The 25,993-nt window shown below is 44.9% G+C and overlaps 1 protein-coding gene across 1 annotated transcript in view; it reads left to right on the top strand.

Moving 5' to 3' along the window:
- Positions 1–25,993, top strand: part of LOC135201026 (RAD50-interacting protein 1-like) — a 153,155-nt gene that overhangs the window by 44,281 nt on the left and 82,881 nt on the right. Inside the window, exons 6-7 of the mRNA XM_064229871.1 lie at positions 2,795–2,898; positions 6,443–6,610. Of these exons, the coding sequence (XP_064085941.1) occupies positions 2,795–2,898; positions 6,443–6,610 (272 nt within the window). The remainder of the gene's footprint in view (positions 1–2,794; positions 2,899–6,442; positions 6,611–25,993) is intronic.

Genomic DNA, 25,993 nt, shown 5'->3' with positions numbered 1-25,993 from the left:
AATCTGAGTTTGTCCTCAAAATATCTCGTATTCGGAGGTGTGGAATTATTCATTGTTCACCCCGGATTAGCAGATGTATTGAAAGACATCGCCTACTCCCCCACCTGCCAGCTCTACTTCCAAATGTTCAGCCCATGAGAAGCAGTTCTTCAGGGCGGGCCGCACCCTGTTTGGTTTTGCATTACTGAAAAACGCCCCGCTTTCATTGCAACTACGACTTCTCACCGGACAGCAATGAAATAGCGGTTAGCGTTTTCAGTCATTTGTAAGCATAGGTTATGAATCTTGAGAATCCTTCTCTCGATTCGTCTGTGAAGACGCAGGTTGCATTCAATATCTACCTTCGTCTTCAACGGCACATAGTGTTGTTTCTCCTTAGCTGAGATTCAACAACTATGAGAATGGTTTGCCTTCAGGGACCTCGGTCTCTAGAAGGCAATTGATTTTCGCCTGTTGGGCACATGCCTTAAGAGAATCATCACCTCGCCGTCCGGCATTGGTGACAAACAAATACATTATTTGTTTGGTCTCTCGGCATAACCCTTTAAAGGCGAAGGTCATGTGACTTACTCGGATGCTTGGACAACTTGCCTCACTTCTGATACCGAACCAGTCAGTCGGCAGCTGTCAGAGCGCCCTAGTCAGATACGAACTACGCTGTGGACTTAGTTTAGTTGTTACAGAGCAATCATTACTTTGTCTTAATAGCTTGTCACAGTACCCATACCATCGACACCCACCATGGAGTGTCGATGTCCTATCCACTACCGAGAACTTCGCTGCATGGGGATAGAAGGATGCGAGACTCTTCGTGGCAAACGGACAGACCAGTATGGGTACTGGACATCACCGAAGTCGAGAAGAGGGATAGGTCATGCAACTATTCCCTTCTGTTCCTCTGAGGAAACTGCATGACTTTTCCTGCGAAGTCAAGCATCCAGGGGATGGGGATCCGTGACGCTCGATTTCGTACCGAACTTCGTAGCGAAGACTCAGAACCCTTCGGTCCCTGACGATCGGTTCGAGTTGTTCACAATCCCCTCCCTAATGGACTTCACCGCCTTCGATGCGAAGGAAATGCTGCTTTGTCCGCAAGAACTTCTCCGTGGCGCAGGTACTGAAGGCAGGGGTCTGGTCTAACCAGACCACATGCACCTCCTTCTACCTTCGGGATATTGCCCACAGGTCCTTGGATCTTTTTCCTTGGGACCCGTGGTGGCTGCTCAACACGTTGTGTAGCGAACCCAGACCCTCGCAGGCTGAACAGCATTGAGTCCTGGTGTGACTGTAAGAATGGATGAGTGAATGAGAGTGTGACTGGCTCCTTCCCATCTTTTTCTCCCCTCTACCTGTGGGTAGAGGGATACGGTCGTCACCCTGCTGGGTAAGGACGAGATGCAGGTGAGCTACTCAATAGAGCACCATCCTATCCCTTTCAGTAGGGATAGGAGTAAATATCCACCACTTCCTCCAACAAGGGGGAGGAAGTGGATGCCAACTTGAGACAAACCCATCATTTTATGATTGTCTCTTGCAAACAGGAACAAGTTCTTGCTTGCTGGTACGAAGAGATACGCTTGCCTCTCTCTTAGTACTTGGCCCAGAGGTCTGACCATTGATCCTGCGGCGCACACCCCGATCAATCGGACAGAGGCTTGGATCCCTCCCTCGCTCTTACGACCAGGGAGGCATTCCAAGGTTGGACGAACACCAGTCTGTTCACCAAAAAGACTCAGATTCCTCCCACCAAGAAGTGAGTCTTCCTATTGTTAAAGGACCGAGGGTTTGTATTCGTGTCGGAACAAATGGCAATTTGTCGAAAATTGCATTTTTCCTAACTATACAAACCTGAGGTCCTTTAACAATAGGAAGTAGCTAGCGGCAGCTGGGACGGTCGTAAGCTTCGAACAAGGGAAGAACGGTAGTTAACTGCTTGTCCGATCGTGCGCGCGCCCGCACTCCTGAGAGGTGAAGAATCACTTTTGCTTTAGGCCCATGCAAAAAGTTGCAGAGTGAGGGGTGGCATGAGGTGGGACTATATGTAAAGGACCTCAGGTTTGTATAGTTAGGAAAAATGCAATTTTCGACAAATTGCCATATTTTGGCCATGTCCTTATGGACAGCCTAAAAGACACAGCAGATATAGAACAGAGGCATAGTAAATTATGTGCAGCTGGCAACATGATTGCAAGGTTTGCCTTTTGTCACGAGACACAAAACTGCTGCGCTTCCGCTTGTACTCCTACAGCATATATGGGTGTTCTCTTTTGTGCGAACTATACCAGAGAGAATATTAGACATTTCACCATTGTTCACAGTGACATTCTGAGACACCTCACCAGATGGTTTTACTAAAATGTCACCTCAGCCAATGCTGTAGTCCTTAATGCTAACAGGAAATGGTATTTACCCACCACTTACCTACTTACCACCTGTTAACCACCTCATCACTAAGCTTCAGCAACTGTTTCTTGCTGGCACTAAAAAACATTCTATGTGAAAGCTGGCTTTTTTTATTCAGGGAAAAATTTATTTTTCAAATTTGGTATAGTAATTGCAGATTTAGTCAAAATTCCTTATTCTCTAATGGCTGGCTTTACCTAGGTTATTTAAATAACCCCTGACTACTTTGGTAAAGGACAAATAGTTTATCATTTTCTTTCTGTTTATTATTTACAGTTTTACTCATTATAGTCATGGTAATTCATGCTTATTTTTTAGGTTGCATTTTGTATATAAAAAAAAAATTTAAAGAAAATAATTTTTCTAATACACTTGTATACTTTGTTGACAGATGACATAGCAAGTAAGGACAATCAGACAGTTTTGTCTCCAGCAATTGTGGCAGATTTTACAACTCCATTGCATCCCATACAACTTCTAGTTCGCCCTCTGGAGGTAAAAATTCCCACATCATGTTGCTAGATTTTATTTTTATGTTTGAATGCATTTAACTCTGGGATACAATTTAAAATGTGCTCAGTTTTTTTTGTTTCTGAAAGATTTCCCCATATATTTCAAGTGTTGAAGCTCACTGTAACTTCAAGTTGCAGAACCTTCTTTGGATGCTAAAGCAAATGTTGTTTATGTTAGCAACTTCTGCCTTGTTCTTCATGAGAAAAATGTTGCTGATATTAATGAATACTATTACATAAAGTTAAAGGATACTTTTGATAATGAAAACAGCATAGTTTTTTTAATGTGTACTTCTTAATTAGATTGTTACTGGGTAAAATCTAGTTTTTGAATCTGAACTTCTTAAGTAGATTTAATTGGTGAAATTTTTTTTACCAACTAAATGATAAGTGAATTTTGGGTAGTGATTGGTGTCAGTTCTTTAAAACGTAACACTTTTCTATTTTTACTTGTTTTAGTCATGAATATTTAGTGGGTAGTATTGCTATTTACTGTAAGAATTTGTCACATGCTTATTGGAAACTGCACTCTATAAATTTAAACTTTACAGTTATACATCATATATTTTGTATATAATTTGATGAACCTTTTTCTTCAAAGCTACATGATGATAGTAAATGAGCCTCACAGATAAACAAAAGGGTAACATTTTGCACAAAGAAACTATACATATGGGCTGCCACCACTGTAAGGATATAGAATCACCATCTACTGAAAGAGAAAAGTAAAGATGACCAACAATATCACTGAAACCAGTGATCCCATATATGCTGGAGTTAAACTGGTGATTGAGATAGTAGGAGCCATTGTGAAAATAAAGAACTAAAGAACAAAGCAGGAAAAGAATATTTATAAAGCAATAAGGAGAGTAATGCAACCAATTCAAGGGTTAAGGAAACATCTGGCATAGATCGAAGAAATAAATGAAAAGGGGGAAAGCATGCTAAAAACAAAGTTCATCCTGACAGACAAGGAACAACTGTGGTTAAAGAAGACACCAAATAAAGAATAAAAGCAAAATCAACAATAGAATAAAGGTTTGAAGATAGCTTTAAAGCATATTCACTGAACAAGCTCTTCGACACAAATTAGAAGAGTTCATAGGTGCAGTTCCAGAGGTCAAACCACTACGTGATCTTGAGAAAACTTCTGGAGCAGCCCAGTTTTCCATAAAAGAATGGATATGACTACAGGACTGGAAGATTAAAGAAAGGAGCACAATTAAGCAAGAGATCATCATCAAACCTGAGCAAAGTAAGAAATCAGAAGAGAAAGGTTTCTAACTGAAAAGGCCCAAGACCATCATTAGTATGTACAAGGGTACAAGCTAATTATTTATCACATGCTTATTAGAAACTGAGCACTATTAAATACATGCTGTACAGTTATACATTATATGTTTTGAATATAATTATATGTACCTCTTTCATCAAAGCTACATGAAAATTGTTCAGCAACAGCTAATATGAAGTTGTGAAAAACAAGCAGAACATCATTAGTACTAAAAGAGTAAGAAAGGGCGAGGCAATTAGTAACTTACCCTATCACATGATTGATGAGCTGTTCAGCTACCTGGAGAAAACCAACACCATATGAAAGGACCAGAAAGGATGCCACAAGAAATGCAGCAGGACCAAGTACCATTTCCTAGTGGATAAGTAGGTTATGAGTATTATAAGAAAAATCAGAAAAACTCAGATGTCATGGATTGGCTATAGGGAGGCCTTTGACTGAATGATTGAATTCAGATATATGAAGCTGCAGACAACTTAGCAGCCTTATTCTTCAGCATGAAGCAACACTGGAAAACAACCCTAATAGTTTTTGGAATGACATGGGTAGAGGTAATCATCGGAAGAGGAATCTACCAAGTAGCTTCACTGTTGTTATTATTATTATTATGCAGCAGAGTAACCCTATTCATATGGAACAAGCCCACAGGGGCCATTTACTTGATATTCAAGCTTCCAATGAATATGGGGTTCATTTGAAAGAAGTAACAGAAGGTAATAGGGAATACAGAAAGAAGAGATCAGTTATTAGAAAAGAAAAAATAAATTAATGAATAAATAGATTAAAAATGTAAGGAAATTATTAAAACACAAGGGGAATGGTTTTAGGGTAATATTGGAGATGTAACTCCTTTACTTCGCTGTGCAGTCTATCTTCATCGTCATTCATCAGACTGCACAACTAATATTGTCATCATCTATAACCAACATTCATCACCAGTTAGTATGGAGACCCGAGAATATTTTTATAGATGCATTTCACAGAAAAATCCATGAATAAATTTTAGGTAGGTTCCACAAATAGGTGAGTCCGCAAATCTTAAGAACACGAATAAGGGGGTTTCTCTGCAATGTGCTGCAAATGTAAACAGAATATGGAACCCATAAGCCACATCATAGGTAAATGTCCAGCATTAGTTCAAATTGGATACAAGAGAAGATGACACATTTTGCCAAGGCTTTGCACTGGAAGACCTGCATAGAAAATAACCAACACATGGTGGTAAAGCCATATAGCAGATATATTGCTGGAAAACAAAAAAAAATCATGGCAATATGGGACTATGATGTAAGGAATGACCATGTGATACAGGCTTCAAAACCAGACTCCATCATGTTGAATAAAGAAACCAATGAAGTATCTCAGATCTAGTTGTACCATGGGACAAATTAGTTAAGGACAAAAGTAAAGAAAAAAATAGAACAGTTCTAAAATCTAAAGATGGAAATACAACAATGGAAAGCTAAAGTGGCAGTATCACATATCATTCTCAGAGCACAAGGTGTAATCCCAGGGAAAATCTTGGAGAGGACTGGATGCACAAACCGTGAAATGGGATTGCTCCCAAAAAGTGTGCTGTTGGTCAAAGCAAGGATACTTGAGAGGGTGTTGGAGTATTAAGATGCGTAGTAATAGAGTAGATGGGGTCAGATCCTCAAGTGGCAGGTTGCAGCCCAGATGATGATTTGAAGATACCAGCCCAGCAAAGTTGAGAAAAAATCATTTCCATTATATGTAGTCCACCTTTGTCTACTTAAGAGGTCAAGTCTTTTCCTCAGTTACTGTTATGTAAAAGCTTGATGATGTGCGTGTGATGAATGTATATAGCAGGAAAGTTTAACTTCCTGCTTTATCCTAAATCCATGTCTTTGTGCCTTTTTATTTCGTTGACTGCTTTCAAGCTTGTGTAAGTAACAATAGACATATAGGTTTTCTGATGAGCATTATTCAAATTTTGATCTTTCTTTTTCCGTGATACTTTTGGCTGCCTGTCTCCTGGTATTTCATGTCAAATTCTTGGACAGTCACTTAGTATATTTTATTTCATCTGTTAAAAAACAGGAAATTCATAATATTGGTATCATAAAAAAGAAAACTTACTTGTTAATTGAATATAGATTTATAAAAGCAAACTTGGAGCATGTGTAGTGTGTAACCAAGGGGATTAAGAGCAAAAGAACAATAATGAGTTATAGCTGTAAATTCCACATTGAAGATGGTTCTCTTCTTACAGGTGCGGTTTTTGTTTCATTTCACTGGCAGCAAAGCAACCAACAGTAGGGAAAATCCAGAATGGTATTTCACACAAGTCCTCAAGTGGATTGCTGCGCATGAAAACTTCCTAAATATGCGCATACAGCCTGTCCTCAACCAGTGCAATCATAAAAACACATCTGCAAAGGTGAGTGAATCGTATTACTTTCTTACATCGGGTGAAATACTTTTGCTGTTTATTTTAACCATGCTTATTGTTTCTTCCTTCTCCTGTTTCTTGCATTCAGGCTTAAATAGCTCATGCTTTATGTGACAAGTCTGATTTTTTAACATAGCTTGTTGAAACCCCATAATTAAATATAAGTAACTTACCAAGTAAAGACATAGCTAACAGTTATGCTTGCAAGGCATCCTAAATTAAAAAATTTGCAGTAACGTGGTTGGTGCCAAGAGGGGGAGGGGTGACAGGGCCTGTCCACTGCAACAACATGTCGTTCTCAGCATTTGAGATTCATGAATTCGCCAGCTGTTCTTGCTGAAGTCGGTGCCGTACTAACTTTAGTGTTCTCGAGCTGTTGCCTGTTTTGATTTGCTTTTCAAAATTAGCTTATTTTCATTTAATGAGCTTTGCCAGATTGTAGCGCTTCCGGTCTTCATTATTGTATCGAAGACTTAACTAATCTTTGCTATGGTGCACATGCTGTGTGCACTAAATGTAGGAGTCAGGTATGTTCGAGGGAGGTTAATTGCCCTGAATGTAAGTATTGGTATGATAGTAGATGGAAGATGTTGAGTCTCACTTAATAACCTGAGAAGAATAGGCTTAGGAAAGTGGCCTCTTGGGCTGAAAATAGGGCCTCTTTGAGTACTAGATTCTTCTTCTAAGCCTAAGACAGACTCCAGTCTGGACCTTTCTTCTACCCCTGGACATAACTTCTATCCTCAGACCTATTTCTCTACATACTATTCTGTGGAGCTGGACCACGGATTCTAGGGGGCCCCTGGTTCTAGGAATAGAAACTTGGCATTCTGTCCGGTTTGCCCCTAATGTGTTTAGGATGGGATAATTGTATCATCATAATGCTCTTAGTCCTAGCAAGCAGGTTCTGCTTACACTTCAGCCATACTAACTTTTTTGGGTTAGGGTAGGGATGTAGAAATTTGAGTTATTTCTCACTTGTGCCAGTGGAGGAAGATTTAACTTTGCGAAGGGCTAATGATGATCTTTTCAAGATTTTTTTTTCTCTCAAATATTTTTATGATTAATGAACTTAATGATTTGAGTACCCCTGCGCCCCATGACGGAAAAACTCTGGCACAATTGATGACTATTGGCACACTCCCAAATTTCCTTGGTACAGCCTCAAGCAATGAAAGTGCTATAAATGCTACAAAGGAACACCCTGTTCCAAGTGAAGTAGCTGAACTACTTCACTTGGAACAGGGTGTTCCTTTTTTACTATTTATGCACCAATTAGGGTGCATAAAAAGTAAAAAAGAAACAAACAAAAATCAGTTGGTGAACTCCAATATCATAACAATGAAACCTAATGAACAATAATTCTGAATTAGAGACAAGTAATCCTCCCATCAATACAGAAAAATATAACAATCCTAATAGACAAGCAACGTATGTTAAACAAGGACCAAAAAGACACAAAAATTACCGACTTAATCCCACATTGGTACATTTTTATGACCTCTTTGGACCAGATAATTGGTCAAGATTTCTAGTCCTCAAAACTGACAATAAAATTTCAGCAGCGATACTTGAAAACAAATTACTCAACATATATCCAATACAGGACATGGAATGTAGACACATCAAAGACAATGATTGGCTAATCCAAGTAACCAATAAAAAGCAGTTCACTGCCTTTTTAAGTATAACAGAAATAAATAATATAAAAAGTAACAATTACAAGCCATGAAACATTGACTTGTTCCTACCCAACAGCGAACAAGAACTTCCTTCAAAACAGCTACTGCTAGACTCCTTAAAATTGAGATAAAACAATATTCACTATCTAGAAATATTCTCAATTTCAAGTAGGAAAGACAAGAATAAAAATATCAACATTGCCAAAATAAAATTTTATACATTCAACTTACCTGTCAGATATATACTTGGCTATTAGACTCCGTCGCCCGACAGAATTTCGAATTTCGCGCACACGCTACAGGTAGGTCAGGTGATCTACCGCTCTGCCGCTGGGTGGCAGGAATAGGAACCATTCCCGTTTTCTATCAGATTTTCTCTGTCAGCGCTACTGGCAACAACGTTGTTGGTTTCTCCGGCTGGATTTCGTTTTTTGCATCGCAATTGATCTTCGTTTTGGACCTTTTGGTGACGTATTTGGATCGTTGTACTGGCATACGCTTTTGTGGACCGTTGTTTGGATTTGGATTGGATTTTTCTTCATGATGTCTGATTCTGGAAGTGTTGTGAGAATGTGTGTGAATGAGGGTTGCAAGGTGAGAATGCCGAAAACCTCGGTTGATCCTCACACTGTGTGTAAAGTGTGTAGAAAGTATGAATGTTCTTTCGATAACACTTGTCACGAATGCGAGAGTTTGAGTGCTGAAGGGTGGAAGTCTCTAACTTCTTACTTGAAGAAGTTGGAAAGAGACCGGTTGAGGAAGTCTTCTTCCAAAACCAGGCCTAGCTCTCTTTCTAGTGATGTGGTAAGTAATTTTGTACCCTCTTCTTCTATGATGAATGCTCCTTCTAATATTTCAGTACCTTCACCGAATGCAGATCCTACGGATTCTGCATCAGAAATTGCAAATCTTAAAGCCGCCCTTAAGAAAATGGAACTTAAAATGGCAGCTATAGAAGGTAAACATAGTGAGTTAAATAGTGCTGTGGATTGTGATTTGAGTGTCCCCAGTGTAGTGGAGGGGGCGTCTGATCGGCTCCACAACGCTCCCTGGCCTAGGCCTCTTTCAAGCTCCCAAGCCCAGAGGAGAAGAAATGTCAAAAGCTGTACGGAGGTTGTGGAGAATCCCCGCCAGTCAGACGTCTCCTCGGCAGATTCTGTAACACCTCAGATTGCCAGAGATCGCTACAGGAAAACCGTTCTCCGTGAATGTTTCTCTTCATCGGATAATTTGTCTCCCAAGAGAGGATGGAGATCTGCGGACCTTTCCCGTCCCCTGAAGAGGAGCTGGAAAGAAACTCGATTAAACTCGAGTCCTGAACAGTTTCCGGAGGAATTGCCTTCGGAGAATAAGAAAGCAAAAAGTCTGTTGCTTTCTCCTGTGGGGTCGTGGGAACCTGAGAAAGACCGTTCTCCTTCCCCTCCTTTAGACCCAAATAAAGAAACCACGAGAATCTTAAAAACTATGCAGGATTCAATTGCTTCTCTCGTCGGAGTCCTATCTAGAGATCCTCCCAGAAGAAAGGATTCACGTCTTCCAGTGAAGAAATCTAAAACTCCTTTATACGAGATTCCTCGGAAAGAAATTTCTTCATCAGATGATGATTCTTCAGTCTCGTCAATCTTCCATAAACCTGCCAAGAGTCGTACTCAAGTTAGGAGTGAGGCGCCAGCCAGGCGTGAAGCGCCAACCAGGCGCGAGGCGCCAGCCAGGCGCAAAACGCCAACCAGGCGTGAGGCACCAGCTAGACGCGAAACTTCAGATGAAAGTGAAGATTCTATCAGGCGTAAAAAGTTTACCGAGGGTGCCAGTCAGGCGCGAGGCGCCAGCCAGGCGCGAGGAGCCTACCAGGCACGAGGCGCCAGATAAGCGCGAAGAGCTATCGAAGCAAGAAGCGCCAGCCAGGCGCGAGGCGCCTGTTAAGCGCTCAGAACTAGGAATAAGCGAAGCTCCATCTAGGCGCGAGGCGCCAGCCAGGCACGAGGCGCCAGACGCCTGTCAGGCGCGGAACGTCAGCTAATAGGGATTCTTCTTGTGGGAGTAGATCTCCTTCCAAGGCTAACTAGTAGAATATGTCGAACTCCAAAGAAAGTGATTGGACCTTCGAAAGTGACAGTTTCCACTTCAACCTCTCAGAAGAAATCAGTAGAAAGGCAAGAGAAGACTTCTAGGTCTGACAGTCACTCTCCTGCCAGGAGTATTTCTCCCCGGGAAACAAGATCCCCGGATAGAGCTTCTTCCAAAAGAACTCGTTCCCCTACTAATGTGGAATTGGAGGATGTGTCGGAAGAGGAGATTTCAACCAGTGAAGGCCTTTCCAATTATAAGGTGCTAGCTTCACTTCTCCTTCAAGAGTTTGGAGATTCGTTAAGCCCTGCAGCTCCTTCTTCTCCTAGATCTCTATTTTCTAGTACCAAAACACCGAAGTCCTCTTCATTTTTAAAGATGAAACCAGCAATATCCATGAAAAAGGCTCTTTAGTCATTGAATACATGGATGAGCTCTAAGAAAGAAGCTTTGAAAACGGTTTATTGCTCTCCCCCCTGTAAACTGGGAGGTAGGAGAGGCATTTGGTACAGAACGGAGGAAGCTATGGGACTTATGCTCCCTTCATCTGCAGATGCTGATTTTTCAAGCCTGGTAGAGGCTTCTAGAAGACATTCTCTTAACTCGGCTAAAGCATATTGGAGCATGTCTGAGTTAGATCAGCACCTTAAGGGTCTTTTCCATGTCTTTGAAGTTTTCAATTTCCTGGATTGGTCCCTTGGGGTGCTGGCTAAAAAGACCAAAGATCCAGACTTTCTGGATCCCGAAGTGTTGCATAGTATCTTATCCTGCATGGATAAGGCAGTACAAGATGGTTCGGGAGAGCTGACATCCCTCTTTGGCTCAGGAATAGTAAAGAAGAGATCTCTGTTTGGATCTTTCCTGACAATAGCGGTTTCTCCTTCTCAGAGGTCAGCGCTCCTGTACTCTCCTCTGTTGGATCATCTGTTCCCTTCTCAGTTGGTGAAGGACATCTCACGGTCACTATCTGAGAAGGCAACGCAGGATCTTTTGGTACAATCTACCAAAAAGACTAGACCAGCAGTACCTGTGGCAAAGAAGACAGTTCGTACTCCTATTGTGCCCTTTCGTGGAGGCGCCTCCTCTCGACCACCAACAAAAAGAAAGGCTTCCGATAAGCGAGGAAGGTCCTCCTCCCGACCTTTTAAGAAGTCGAAGTAGCAACGATGTCCTCTAAACATCAGTAGGTGCCAGACTCCTGAAGTTTGTAGGAGCCTGGGCCTCAAGGGAACCCGACCCTTGGACTTTGTCTGTTCTGGAGAAGGGATATATCATACCCTTTCTAGACAGACCACCTTTGTCAACATCTCCGAAGGAATTGTCGGCGAAGTACAAGGACCCTGTTCTGAGGGAGACACTTCTTCAGATGGTTACAACGATGAGGAACAAGGAAGCAATAGAAGAGGTACAGGATCCATACTCCCCGGGGTTTTACAACCGCCTTTTCTTAGTACCGAAAGCGTCGGGAGGATGGAGACCTGTCCTAGATGTGAGCATCCTGAACCAATACGTGGAGGAGAAGAAATTCTCCATGGAGACGTCTGCCTCGGTGCTTTCAGCCATGCGTCCAGGAGACTGGATGGTTTCTCTGGACCTTCAGGATGCTTACTTTCATGTTCCAATTCACCCATCGTCGAGGAAGTATCTCAGATTTATGACACAAGGAAAGATCTACCAGTCCAGGGCCTTGTGCTTCAGCCTCTCCATGGCTCTTCAGGTATTTACGTACCTGATGAGGAATGTAGCCAGATGGCTGCATCTGGAAGGCGTAAACATCTCTCTGTATCTCGACGATTGGCTGATCCGACCAAGTCGGAAAAACAATATTTGGAGGATCTGCAAACAACATTGAATTTGACAAAGTCTCTAGGATTGCTCGTGAACCTCGAGAAATCTCAGATGATCCCCAGTCAGAACTTAGTTTATTTGGGGATTCGGATAGATTCTCGGGGTTTTCGGGCTTTTCCTTCCCAGGAAAGATTAGTTCGAGGAATTCAGAAAGTCACGAACTTCCTAAGGAAAGAACGGAGTTCAGCGAGGGAATGGTTAAGCCTTCTGGGGACTCTTTCCTCCCTAGAACAGTTCGTTTCCCTAGGAAGACTTCACCTACGCCCGCTTCAATTCTTCTGAAGAAGAACGTGGAATTGGAAAGAGGGGCAACTTTCAGACACTTTCGCGGTTCCCTTAGAAGTGAAGATTCACCTAAAGTGGTGGCTGGACCCTCTAGAAAAGAATGAGGGCATGTCTCTAGAGGTTCGGAATCTAGACCAAATCTTATTCTCAGATGCATCAGAGATGGGATGGGGAGCGACTCTAGGAGTAAGAGAAGTGTCAGGCCGATGGAAGAAGGAACAGGAAGCCTGGCATATAAACACCAAGGAACTATACGCAGTCTTCCTGGCACTGAAGTTCTTCGAACCAGAGGTCAAAGATCAGGTGATACAAGTCAACGCAGACAATACCACAGCGTTGGCCTATATCAGAAAGCAGGGGGGGGACACACTCGTTTCCCCTTTACAAGATAACAAGGGATCTGTTATCGTGGGCAAAAGAGAGAAACATTACCCTCCTAATGAGATTCGTAAAAGGAGAGAAAAATGTTAGGGCGGACAGACTCAGCAGGACGAACCAAGTTCTCCCCACAGAGTGGACTCTCCACGATCAAGTGTGTCAGAGCCTGTGGTCCTTGTGGGGCAGGCCACAGATAGATCTATTCGCAACATTTCTATCCAGGAGGATAGAGAACTTCTGCTCCTCGGTGGAAGACCCGAGAGCGATAGCGGTGGATGCCATGCTGCTGAATTGGTCAGGCCTAGATGCCTACGCCTTTCCCCCATTCAAACTGCTAGGAGTAGTAATGAAAAAGTTTGTAGCATCAAAAGGGAAAAGACTAACCCTCATTGCCCCATTTTGGCCCTCTCAAGACTGGTTCACAGAGGTACAGGAATGGACAGTGGACTTCCCCAGATCACTTCCAAACAGGATAGATCTTCTCAAACAACCCCACTTCTAGAGGTACCATTAAAACCTCCCCACTCTCGCTCTGACTGCCTTTCGACTATCGAAAGACTTGTCAGAGCGAGAGGCTTTTCAAGCAAAGCTTCGAAAGCAATCGCTTGAGCCCAAAGATCGTCAACTATTCGGGTCTATCAGTCGAAGTGGGATGTGTTCAGGAGGTGGTGTAGGAAGAATAAACTGTCCTCCTCCGATGCCTCTGTGACCAATGTGGCCAATTTTCTGATATTCCTTAGAGAGGAATCCCAGCTATCGGTTTCCACTATTAAAGGATACCGAAGCATGCTCTCTGCAGTTTTTAGGAACAGGGGCTTAAATTTAGCAGAAGACAAAGACCTTCACGACCTAATAAGGTCGTTCGAGACCTTTAAATCTATATCTTCTGTTACTCCAAGCTGGAATCTGGATGTGGTACTTAAATTCCTTTCATCAGAAAAGTTTGAGCCTCCTCACCTTGCCTCGTTTAAGGATTTGACGAGAAAATGTATTTTCCTTCTTTTCTTAGCAACAGCTAAAAGAACAAGTGAAATCCACGCCCTTGATTCTCGGGTGGGATTTAAGAAGGACGCAGCGATTTGTTCTTTCCAGACTCTATTTCTGGCCAAGAACGAGAATCCTTCAAAACCCTGGCCTAGGAGTTTTGAAGTGAAGAGTCTTTCGAACTTGGTGGGAGAGGAAATGGAAAGAACTTTATGCCCTGTTAGAGCTCTTAAGTTCTATCTCAAGAAGAAGAAAGAACTAGGAGGATGTAAACAAAGTCTGTGGTGCGCGGTTCGAGATCCAAAGAGACCCAAGTCCAAAAATGCCTTAGCATTTTTTGTCAGGAGCGTAATTACTGAGGCTCATGACAAATGCACAGATGATTCTTTGAAAACTCTTAGAGTCCAGGCTCACGAGGTAAGAGCTGTGGCCACATCTTTAGCTTTTCATAAAAACATGTCTATGAAAGACATTTTAAATGCAACTTACTGGAGATGCAATTCAGTCTTCGCATCCCACTATCTTAAAGATGTCAGAGTTACCTACAAGAAGTGCTTCTCTCTAGGTCCTTTCGTATCAGCGAATACAGTGCTGGGGCTTGGAACACATGCCGATCCTTAAAATTTATATATTTTGTTTTTTAAATTTATACGTAAACCTCCCTTTTGAGACTGGTTCTTGGTTTTCTACTGGCAAGGGTGCTTGATGTCGCACAGGCGGCCGTTGCTTTTGTCAGTAAGGAACTGCGAATGTGTCTTACAAGCTGGGTTGTACAAAAATTTTTTTTTATATATTTTTTTACTGTTACGTGATTTGTATGTTTGTGATTTGAGTTTTTGGTTGTTTGCAAGGGGTTCGGGGATAACTCCTTGCAATCTTAGAACTAACACGGGTGTTAGGTTAAGGTGATCGGGATCGGTATTGTGCTCCTTGAATAAGGTTCTTGTCAAGTAAGTGGATCAGCACCCTTTGACATAGTCCTTCCAGGATCGGCCAAGTAAGTGGATAAGACCCCTTTGGCAGACCTACAAGAACTCTTAGCCATAGATCAATATCTCGCTGAGGCTCTTGAGACTAAGCAGACTCCTGGACAGTAACCATGAAGTCTTCAGTCTAATCAGGTAGGAACCAAGGTTTTAATTATTTATTACCTACAACGTATGTTGTGATTTCTGTTTAAATCAGTTATTAGCTGTCTTTTACCCTCCTCCAATGGTGTGAATCAGCTAAGTATATATCTGACGGGTAAGTTGAATGTATAAAAATGATATTGTTATGATACAATAAAGTTTTATACATACTTACCTGGCAGATATATACTTAGCTATTAGACTCCGTCGCCCGACAGAATTTCGAATTTCGCGCACACGCTACAGGTAGGTCAGGTGATCTACCGCTCTGCCACTGGGTGGCAGGAATAGGAACCATTACCGTTTTCTGTCAGATTTTCTTCTCTACCATCTGTCTCCTGAGGGGAGGATGGGTGGGCAATTAATTGTATATATCTGCCAGGTAAGTATGTATAAAACTTTATTGTATCATAACAATATCATTTTACAGGCCAAGACCTCCCATTTAAGATGAAAGTTCTTGGGCAAAATAGAGAAATTTGTCCTTTCATTCCAAAACCGCTACAATGTACACAGTGCTCAAGGTATGGAGACACATACAAAAAATGCCGTAATAAGGCAATATGTGCAGTCTGTGCATCAGATAACCATACCATTAACTGGAACTGTAACCACCCAAAATATATTAATTGTGGCTAGCCCATCACACGAAATCTAAAGAATGCTCATTTTACCAATACAACACAGAACTTCATTTGTTAATAGATAGGACAAGAATGTCAGTCATGGAAGCCAGACTTGAGCTAAAAGTAAGAGGAGTTAATAATCCATCCAATAGCCCCACTTTTTCAAATGTAACTAAAAATCAAGACATCAATCAGCACAATAAAAAACAAGATATTATAAACATAAAGACTAATTCTCATGCCAATAATACTAAAACCCAAAAATAGGGTGATATTATATTCACCAATACCACTACTAACATTACAGATTCAGATATCCATGAAAAAGAATTGCCAATGGAAGAGGAATCAAATAATAACAGAAATAACCAAACTGACAAGAAAAGAATACTGGAACTAACCCCACCTAAGGGGAAAAAACCAAATATTGATAATCACAATCAATTTACAGAAACACCAGCTACAGCCGAACATTTTAAAAAAGACATCGTATTAACCTGATCACAAGTGGAAATACACAATTATGCTCAGTCCCAATCATACAACCAACATTTGGACAGTGAAGAATCAGTTAATCTCTCATTACACTTCCCAGAGGACAATACTAATGATAGCATTCCCTTATATAATGCTAATGAGAATCATACCATTAAACCAAACCAAAATACGTGCGGCTATCACGCCCCAACCATCCACAAGACCCCAATACACTGATAACAATAAAGCAAATAACCCCTCAAACCTGCATTCCTTATCACTACAGAAAAGGACCAGTAGAATTAGAACATCAAATACTTCTGAACCAATAGCTAACAACACCAAACATGCTTCATCTTGTAGTTGTAATGAGTGCTTCATAGGTATTTATAACCAACTAACCACCAAGACAGAGGACACAATACAAAATTGTATAGACAATTTTATTAAATTAAAGAGACGCCTTTAACACACCAATATAAGAATGAATTATGTTCTGAATCCTTAAAATACAAAAAGGAAATATAAAATAAAAAATATTCATTAATATCTAATTATGAAAAACAAGCAACTGCTGAATCTAATAACCAACTTACAAATACAACAATTAAAAAACCACAGATCAACTCAAACGCATATAAACTTCGAGGCAAAGTAAAATCAGCAATCAATTTACAGAATTTAATACCAATTCCTCCAAATAATGGAATATAAAATTATTCAATGGAACATAAATGGCCTCTTAACCTGACTACGTTTAGGTGAATTACAAAGAATCCTATGAGACCACAACCCAATATGTATATGCCTACAACACATAGGATCTAACCCTACAAAAATTTGACAGTACAAAATTGCTTGTTATTTACCAACTGATGGTGGAAAACTAGGCACAGCAATATATGTTCATAATAGTATCACCTATGAACTTTTAAACATACCATCACAGTCATATCAGATAACAGCTATCAAATTATGTATGCCAGATAAAAATATGATCACAATTTGGAACTTATACAACCAACGAAATTTTTGTTTGAATTTGAGTGATCTACCAGCATTAATTAATAATCTACATGAACCCCTACTTACAGTATGAGATTTTAATGCTCATAGTCCCCTTTGGGATAACAGTCACCCTGCTGACGCACCAGGAACAAACATAAAGGAATACGTATTGGAGCATGATCTATGCTGCCTAAATGAAAGTGATGTGCCAACTTACTTCTCCAATACCAACTTAACCTTTTCTTCAGTAGATATCTCGCTGTACTCAGTTGACTTAGCTGAAAAGACTTAGTGGAATAGGTCAGACTATGCAAAATATATTGATGGGTCTATGTCTCCATTGGGCATGGGATTTGCCGCCAAATTAACCAACAAAACATACCAATATCCCTTTCCCAACAATTCCTGAGTTTTAACTTTAGAATTGCAATAGGATCAGCTAGTAAAATGATTTAAGGTTGTACAGGGTTTATCTTTGCAGAAATTTATGATTTTTAGTTTCTGTAGAATTCTAAACCAAGAAATGTCTTTGCACAACAGATAAAACTTTTACTTCAAAAGTTATACAAATATATAAATATTTTAGAGTCTTGCCCATGTAAGCATTGAGGGAAACAAAGATACCATGACAAGATAGTAACAAATTAAAACAGATAAAAAATCTGTTAAAATATGGATTTCGGATTTCGTCATATCAAAGGGACAGGCACATAATTTTGACTAAGAGTTGGTTCACTCATTTTACCTATGAATATATGATGAGTAGGCGCGTGTGATCCGTCCCCATATGGACAGACCACAGAGTAAGATTAACAGATCAAACATCTATTTTGTGAATGCCCAAAAGATGACTGACAATGAATGTTAAGTTTTGGAAACAAATCAGTTAAAAAAATTGTCGGTCTCTTATCATTTTAATTAACCCTATTAAAAAATTTGTAAAGAGATGTAATAAATAAATTCTGAACATTTTTATTAAAAACATTTATTTTTCTGGCCATCGTGAGCTAAATAAATTAAGTTAGTGGTTGTGTTAAACTACGTATAATAATAATAATAATGGTTTTTGTTACCATGATATAGCTTCCAAAAAATAGATTTTACTAACATATTTTTTGGTGTTAATGATCTCTGTTGTTGACACCAGATAATTTAATTAAATCATTTAATCAGTTAATTAAATTTTTGTGCCTTCAAGACACTACCAAGTTTTATATAAGTAACCTACCCAGTAGTTACTTAGCCAAGAGTTTCTACTCAAAGGCAGCTTGAATTTTCCAAATTCTCAGTAGCTATTCTTTTGTTTTTATAAGTGACTAGTTACTCCCATTTACGTGGCAGGGAAGAGGAACAATTATGCTAACAGTTTGGTTTTTGAAATTTCCTTTGTCTTCTCAGAGCTGGTGAAGTATTTGCTTATGGTAGCCTTTTGTCATTGTTTTGACAGTTTTTTGTTTGTATTCCTTGTTTAATTTGTTATTATTGTGGAATTGTTAGCTAGTTAGGCATGTCTGACACTAGCTCTAGTTTTTGGTATTGCAGTAAAGGCTGCAATACCTGGATTACAAACTTTTCATATGACTCCCACTCTCTTTGCTTAATTGTAGAGGGCAAGTATGCATAAACATGATGTGTAATGAATGCAAAGGATTGGAGTGATTTCAGAAAATAAAGGAGGACTAGATTCTCGGGACTGCAGGGCGCCCCGAGTGTCCAGGGGCTGCTGCCCAGCATCTGGCAGCCGTGCCGTCACTCATGGAGTGGTGACCACCACTACAAACTACCATATCTTACTCCAGGGTACGCCGCCCCTCTTCACTTGGTTTACACCCACATGTGATGTCGGTAACGCCAACGGCCGCGGCGGTGCAGGGCCGATCGCTGCCGTGCCGAGGAGGGGCGTGCCTCCTCCTCCAGGGTTCTTCTCTTTCCCTTTCTTCGCTGCCAGCCCCTGACTTCCGCTGCCCAAGAGCTTGCCCTGGACCTGCCGCCGGTACCCAGGATGTCGCTGGCTGCTGCCCCGTCTCCTGGAGTACCTGACTGTCCGCCGTACCTGCCGCTCCTGCTGTTCCTGTTGTTCCTGCTGTTCCTGTTGTTTCTGCTGTTCCCGCACCTGCCGACGTCGTTCCAGCCCATGGTGTTGCTGCCTCAGCAGCTGGTCCTTCCGGACAGGTGCAGTTGGGCCCTGTTGCTTCGGCAACAGCAGCCCCGGCTCCACCCTGGATGGAGGACTGATGGCTGTCCTGAGAGAGCTGACGAAGAAGAAGAAGAGGAAGGTGTCATCGTCGTTTCATCGTCGTCTTCATCGTCTTCTTTGTCGCCATGCCGCCGCCTATGCCCCTTCGACTTCCAAGGCTCCCAAGCTGAGGAAGAAGGAGACTGCCTCCTCCCCCCCCTAAGAAGGCTCCTTCGGGAACCTTATAAGGGCCCGTCCTACTCCGGTGGACGGGGGGTCTTTTCCGCTGGTCCTCCTGCCCCTTCGGGAGCGGGACCCGTCTCTCCTTCTGCAAGGAAGAGGAGGACGGGGACCAGAGGGGTACCGGCTAACACCGGTACTTCCTCGCCTGGTGCTAGGGGCGCTGCCGCTACACCAGGTTCCGGCTCGGCCTCTCGTTCATGAGAGGTACCGAGTGTGCAGTCGCCCCCGGGCGGCCGTGCAGCCAAGGTCCAGACGCCCGAGTCCGCTCGGTGCCAGGACCGAGGCACGGAGCGAAAGGCTGGCAAGAGCTGCTCAGGTGACTTTCGCCAGGCCAGCGGCCGCTCTAGCAGCGACCGGCTGGATACCAGGGTTGACGTAACGGTCCCAGGAACCGGCCACGGGTTGAGGCTGGCAAGAGGTCCCCTTGGATCGCCCAGGAACCAACCAGCCTTCGGCTTGGTCCCCCCAGCGGTTTGACGCGCCCACGAGGGACAGGCACCGCTCCCACCGCGACAGTGGTCTCTGCAGGTCCCCTGACCGCTGCTCCCACTGGAACTGGACAGATAGGGGGACCAGCAGCAGCTCCTCTGACGCACGGGACCTGGGCCGCTGTTCTCGGTCCAGCCGCTCGCCCCAGGGGAGCGGCGCGACCAGGCCTGCAGCTTGATCGCCACCGCGGGTTGGCGATCACCTGCATCCCCCCAAGCACACCTGTTCTGCCGGTGAGCGAGGGGGGAGTGTCAGGTCTTCCTCTCCTGTGCCTTCAACTTCCTTGGGCTTCACCGGGAAGGGAGAGGCAACAAGGAGTGATCGTGAGGGGCGTGCCCCTTACGATCTCACCACGACGCCATACGTACCAGGCACGGTCTTAGGACTCGATCAGGGGCGTAATGAGCAAGTGGCAGGAGGAGACAGACGAGGGTCTGTCGCTCCTTCCTCCTTCTAAGGAGGAGGGTCTCGGGAGTTGCTCTTGTTGGAGGGGCTTGACGGCCCTACTCCTCAAGATGCGGTCACTCTGGAGATCCAGAGGAACTTTGCAGAGGTCATTGCGCTGATTCGTCAGCACAACGACCTCGGGGAAGGATCGCCGCTCCCACCTTCTGAGCCCACGTCCCGGCTCGAGTTGTTCTGGGGACCCAAAAAGGAACCCAGATCGACGGTGGGTCTGCCGCAATCGGAGCTGGCTGACTCAGTGCTAGACCAGCCAGACAAGAGGGTTCGCTCAAGTCTGGCAGGTCGTCCAGCTACTTTCTCCTCCTCTTTACCTGCGGACAGGAGAAGGTTCTACGTTGCCATCCGAGGACCCAATGCGCCCAAAACAGGTTAACGCAGAGCTAGCCAGGCTAACTCCGGGAGTGTCTCTGCAGCAGCTCCTGTCGGAGAACCTCTGGTTCTCGCAGCAGGAGGCACTATTCCCTGGAATCCACCGCCGTGGCGGCTTTCCAGGCAGTCTCCCTGGCTGGACAAAGTCGCAGCCTCCTCCAGGGATATTTCTCCTGAAAGGGGACTCGCTTTCTGTCAGAAGACTGGAGGTAGGGCCATCTACTACCTGCCCATCAGACGCAAACTGGGGTCAAACCTGATAATTAGGCGTAGGGGGACGCAGTCCTACCAGGTGTCCAGGGCGGGCCGGGCGTGAAGCGCCATTGGGACTTCGCAAACGGGGTTCGCTTCAAGTCTGGAAGGTCGTCCAAGCTACTTTCTCCTCCTAATACTGCGACAGAGGAAGGTTCTACGTGCCATCCGAGGACCCAATGCCGCCCAAACAGGTTAACGCAGAGCTAGCCAGGCTAACTCCGGGAGTGTCTCTGCAGCAGCTCCTGTCGGAGAACCTCTGGTTCTCGCAGCAGGAGGCACTATTCCCTGGAATCCACCGCCGTGGCGGCTTTCCAGGCAGTCTCCTGGCTGGACAAAGTCGCAGCCTCCTCCGGGGAATATTTATCCTGAAGGGGGACGGCGGCTTCAGAAAAGACTGGAGGTAGGGCCATCTCCTACCTCGCACCACCAGACGGCAAAAAAAAAAAAAAAAAAAAAAAAACCTGTGGTCAACCTGATACTTAGGCTTAGTAGGGGGACGCAGTCCTTACCCAGGTGTCCAGGCGGCCGGGCGCGTTGAAGCGGCCATTGGGACTTAGCAACGGACCTGTGTGGAGTTCCTCCTCTCTCTTCTCAGGAGAGATGGTGGACACTGCGGTGTAAAGGCGGTGCACTGATGACAGTGACCGCCTGGTACACCAGGCAGTTTTGAAGGCTTCTGGGCAGCCTCGATCAACTGCGGCCAAGCCTAAGAGTTTGGCTAGCGCTTCCTCGGCTGCTAAGACGGTTGCCCCGTCTAAGCCCCATGGAAAGACTCTGCCTTCAACTTCTGCCAGGGAAGGTCATCATCAGCCCCCCTCCCAGCCTTCCTTTCACCGAGGAGGGGCAGGGAAGAAGTCGAAGAGAGGCGGGAAACGCTAGGGACGGCGTTCCCCCTCACCTGCTGCCGGAAGTTGGGGGGTTGCCTGGCGAGCCATTGGGCAACATGGCAGCGCTACGGTGCTGAGACCTGGATAGTAGACGTCCTTTGGGAGGGATATCTACTACTCTTCGAATCTCGGCCACCCCTCACCGCCAACCCGGTCCACCTTCAGACCTACGCTCCAGGAAAATCAAAGGACGTAGCCCTTCAACAGGAAACCAAGACCATGCTGAGCAAAGGAGCTGTAGAGATCGTCAGGGATGAGTCACCGGGCTTCTACAGCCGCCTTTTCCTGGTGGAAAGTCTTGGGGGGCGGCGCGCCCAGTGATAGATCTCTCTCCCCTGAAACCGATTCAATTCGCCAGTCCTTCGGTTTCAATGGAGACAGCACGTTCCATGCTCGACTCCATCAGGGAGAACGATTTCATGCTTTCAGTGGATTTGAAGGGACGATATTTCCAGATACCCGTCATCAATCCTCCAGGAAGTACCTACGCTTCATCCTCGACAGGACGGTGTACCAATTCAGGGCACTTTGCTTCGGTCTCTCAACTGCCCCACAGGTGTTCATGCGAGTGTTCACTCTGGTGTCTGCTTGGGCCCACTCGTCCGGGATACGTCTTCTGAGGTATCTCAACGACTGGTTAGTCCTGGCGAGCGGGACTGGGATCGACTTCTAGAATTCTGCGCGATCGGGGATCGTGGTGAACTTCGAAAAGTCCGATCTCGAACCCAAGCAGAGGATGAAGTACCTGGGTATGCTGATCGACACGGTAGCAGGGCGAGTCTTCCCTGCAGACTCGCGGATCAGCAGATTCAGGGAGGCAGCTGACCGGTTCCTGTCTCGGCAGGAACAGTCGGCTCAGCAATGGCAAGTCTGATCGGCCACCTGTCGTCACTCGAGAAGTTAGTCCCCACCCCGGCGTCTTCACTTGTGGTCTCTTCAGTGGAGACTAAAGGAGAGTGGTCACAGGCAGAGGATCCTCCGTACTTCCCCGTGTCCCTCACGGAGGAGGGAGGCAGGACCTAGCATTGTGGCTGGGACGACAAGGAACCTCTTAAGAGCAGTGCCTCTCCGCACTCCCCCCGGAGATGTTGCTGTTCCCTAGAGGCATCCACCGAGGGATGGGGCGCACACCATGGAGGAGTTGCTGACTGCAGGAGTGGGACCATCTCGACAAGCACCTTTCACATAAACGTTCTGGGGCTCAAGGGAGCGTTTCTCACTCTCCAAGAGTTCCAGGACCGCTTGATGGGGACATTCGGTGGTGTTGTACGACAACACCACAGTAGTGGCATACGTCAAAAAACGGGGGGGCCTAGTGTCCCTCCCGTTGCACCAGTTGACGGTGCAGGTGCACGAGTGGGCCTTGGCTCACTCGGTAGAGCTGTCAGCCCGCTACATTCCAGGCAAAAGGAATGTAGTAGCAGACAAGCTCAGCCGTCGGGATCAGGTGATAGGGTCCGAATGGTCCCTACACCAGGATGTGGCGGAAAGGCTGTTCAACCTGTGGGGGCGTCCAGTAGTGGATCTGTTCGCCACCCGGCACAACAGAAAACTCCAAGTTTTCTATTCAGCCGTGCCGGAACCCATGGGCAGCTGCAGAGGACACTCTCCAACACCCATGAGACAACCTCTTCACCTACGCCTTTACCCCGTTCAGCCTGATTCACAAAGGTGATCAGCCGAGTGCTGGCCACCCTGAATCTCAGGATGATCCTGGTGGCTCCCAAATGGCCCCAGGCCGTTTGGTATCCGGACCTGCTGGCTCTGCTTGCGGAAGCACCGAGAGAGAATCCCTCTTGGCACAACCTCCTCGTCCAGCCACATAAAATGGTACCACCGGGCAGTCCATCTCTACATCTTCACGGCTGGCTGTTATCCACCATCTCTTGCGAGCGAGAGGCTTTTCTTGCAAGCAGCACAGAGATGGGTGGAGACGTCAGACAGTCCTCTGCAGCTGTGTACCAGGGAAAGTGGGCCGTCTTCTGTGGTTGGTGTCGTAGACAGGGTCTATCTCCTCTCAGAGCCACTCTTCAGCAGGTAGCGGATTTCCTCGTTTTTCTTCGCCGAGAAAAGCTCCTCTCTGTCCCCACAGTCAAAGGATATAGAGCTGCCCTGGCACTGGTTCTGAAACTGAGGGGATTGGATATCTCGGACTCGTTCGAGATCTTGCTTATGAGGACCTTTGAAAGGTCTTGCCCACCAGGGAACTCAGGCCCCCGGGGTTGGGATGTGACTCTCGTCCTTAGGAGTTTGACTCGAAGGACCTTCGAGCCACTCCAAGAGTCTTCAGACAGGGATGTGACCCTCAAGACCCTCTTCTTGCTGGCCCTGGCATCGGCGGAGAGAGTAGGGGAACTTCATGGTCTTTCCTTCGACGTTAGACATTCCAGGGGATGGGGATCTGTAACGCTCGATTTCGTCCCGAACTTCGTAGCTAAGACTCAGAATCCGTCGATCCCTGACGACAGGTTCGAGTCTTTCACAATCCCCTCCCTATTGGATTTCACCGACAATGATACGGATGAGATGCTGCTTTGTCCTGTGAGGGCGCTATGACGCTATCTGAAGAGAACTCGGCACCTCAGGCCTGAGTGTCGACGCCTCTTCGTCAGCACCGGGGTGACCAAGAAAGAAGTATCCAAGAACACTCTTTCTGGCCACGTGAGGTAATCAGGAGGGCATACGAAGCTGATGGTAGCGACGACATCTGTACCCTTCGTCCGAGAGCCCACGAAGTCAGAGGCATTGGTCCTTCCCTTGCGTTCCGCAAGAACTTCTCCGTGGCGCAGGTCCTGAAGGCAGGGGTCTGGGCCAACCAGACCACCTTCACCTCCTTCTACCTTGGGGATATTGCCCACAGGTCCTTGGATACTTTTTCCTTGGGACCCGTGGTGGATGCTCAACACCTTGTGTAGCTTACCCAGCACCCTCGCAGGCAGAACAGCATCGAGTCCTGGTGTGACTGTAAGAATGGATGAGTGAATGAGTGTGACTGGCTTCTCTTCCCCATCTTTTTCTCCCCTCTACCTGTGGGGAGAGGGACACGGTCGTCATCCCCGCTGGAAAAGGACAAGATGCAGGTAGCTACTCGACCGAGCCCCATCTATATCCCTTTCATTAGGGATAGGAGTGAATATCCACCAACTTCCCCCCAAAACCCCCAACGGGGAAGGGGGGGGAAGTGGAAGCCAACAAGAGACAAAACCCATAACTTAATGTTGCCTCTTGCAAACAGGAAGCAAGTTCTTGCTTGCTAGTTTAAGAGGTACGCTTGCCTCCCTCTTATTACTTGGGTCCAGAAGTCTGACCATTGATCCTGTGGTACATACCCCGATCAATTGGGCAGAGGCTAGGATCCCTCCCTCTGCTCTTATGACCAGGGAGGGATTCCAAGGTTGGGCGAACACCAGTCTGTTCTTAAGACTCAGATTCCTCCCACAAGAAGTGAGTCTTTCTATTGTTAAAGGACTGAAAGGTTTGTATTACGTATCGGAACAAATGGCAATTGTCGAAAATTGCATTTTTCCTAACTATACAAACCTGAGGTCCTTTACATATACTAGTCCCACCTCATGCCACCCCTCACTCCGCATTTTTCCTGGGCCGAAAGCAAAAGTGATTCTTCACCTCCAGTCACGCTGCGTGCACACTGTCGGACAAGCAGTTAACTACCGAACTCCTTGTTCGAAGCTTACGACCGTTCCGTTCCAGCTGCTGCTAGTTACCTTCCTATTGTTAAAGGACCTCAGGTTTGTATAGTTAGGAAAAATGCAATTTTCGACAAATTGCCATATTAATATAAGTGGTCAACCTTCAGAGAGTGGTGTATCAGAACGAAAGTGTCCTCTTCCAACCACTATAACTCAGATTGCTGACTTCCTTCTTACTTGAGAAAATCTAGGAAGTTTGCAACATCTACAATCAAAGGCTATAGAGCTATGCTTAGTTTAGTCTTAAGCATAGAGGACTTCGTCTTCAAAACAAGATTTAAGTGACCTGATT

This window comes from Macrobrachium nipponense, chromosome 27, assembly GCF_015104395.2.
Source record: "Macrobrachium nipponense isolate FS-2020 chromosome 27, ASM1510439v2, whole genome shotgun sequence".
In the NCBI taxonomy this organism is placed as follows: domain Eukaryota; kingdom Metazoa; phylum Arthropoda; class Malacostraca; order Decapoda; family Palaemonidae; genus Macrobrachium; species Macrobrachium nipponense.
The sequence above is the reverse complement of the archived record's forward strand: the minus strand, read 5'-3'. Positions and strand labels throughout refer to the sequence as shown.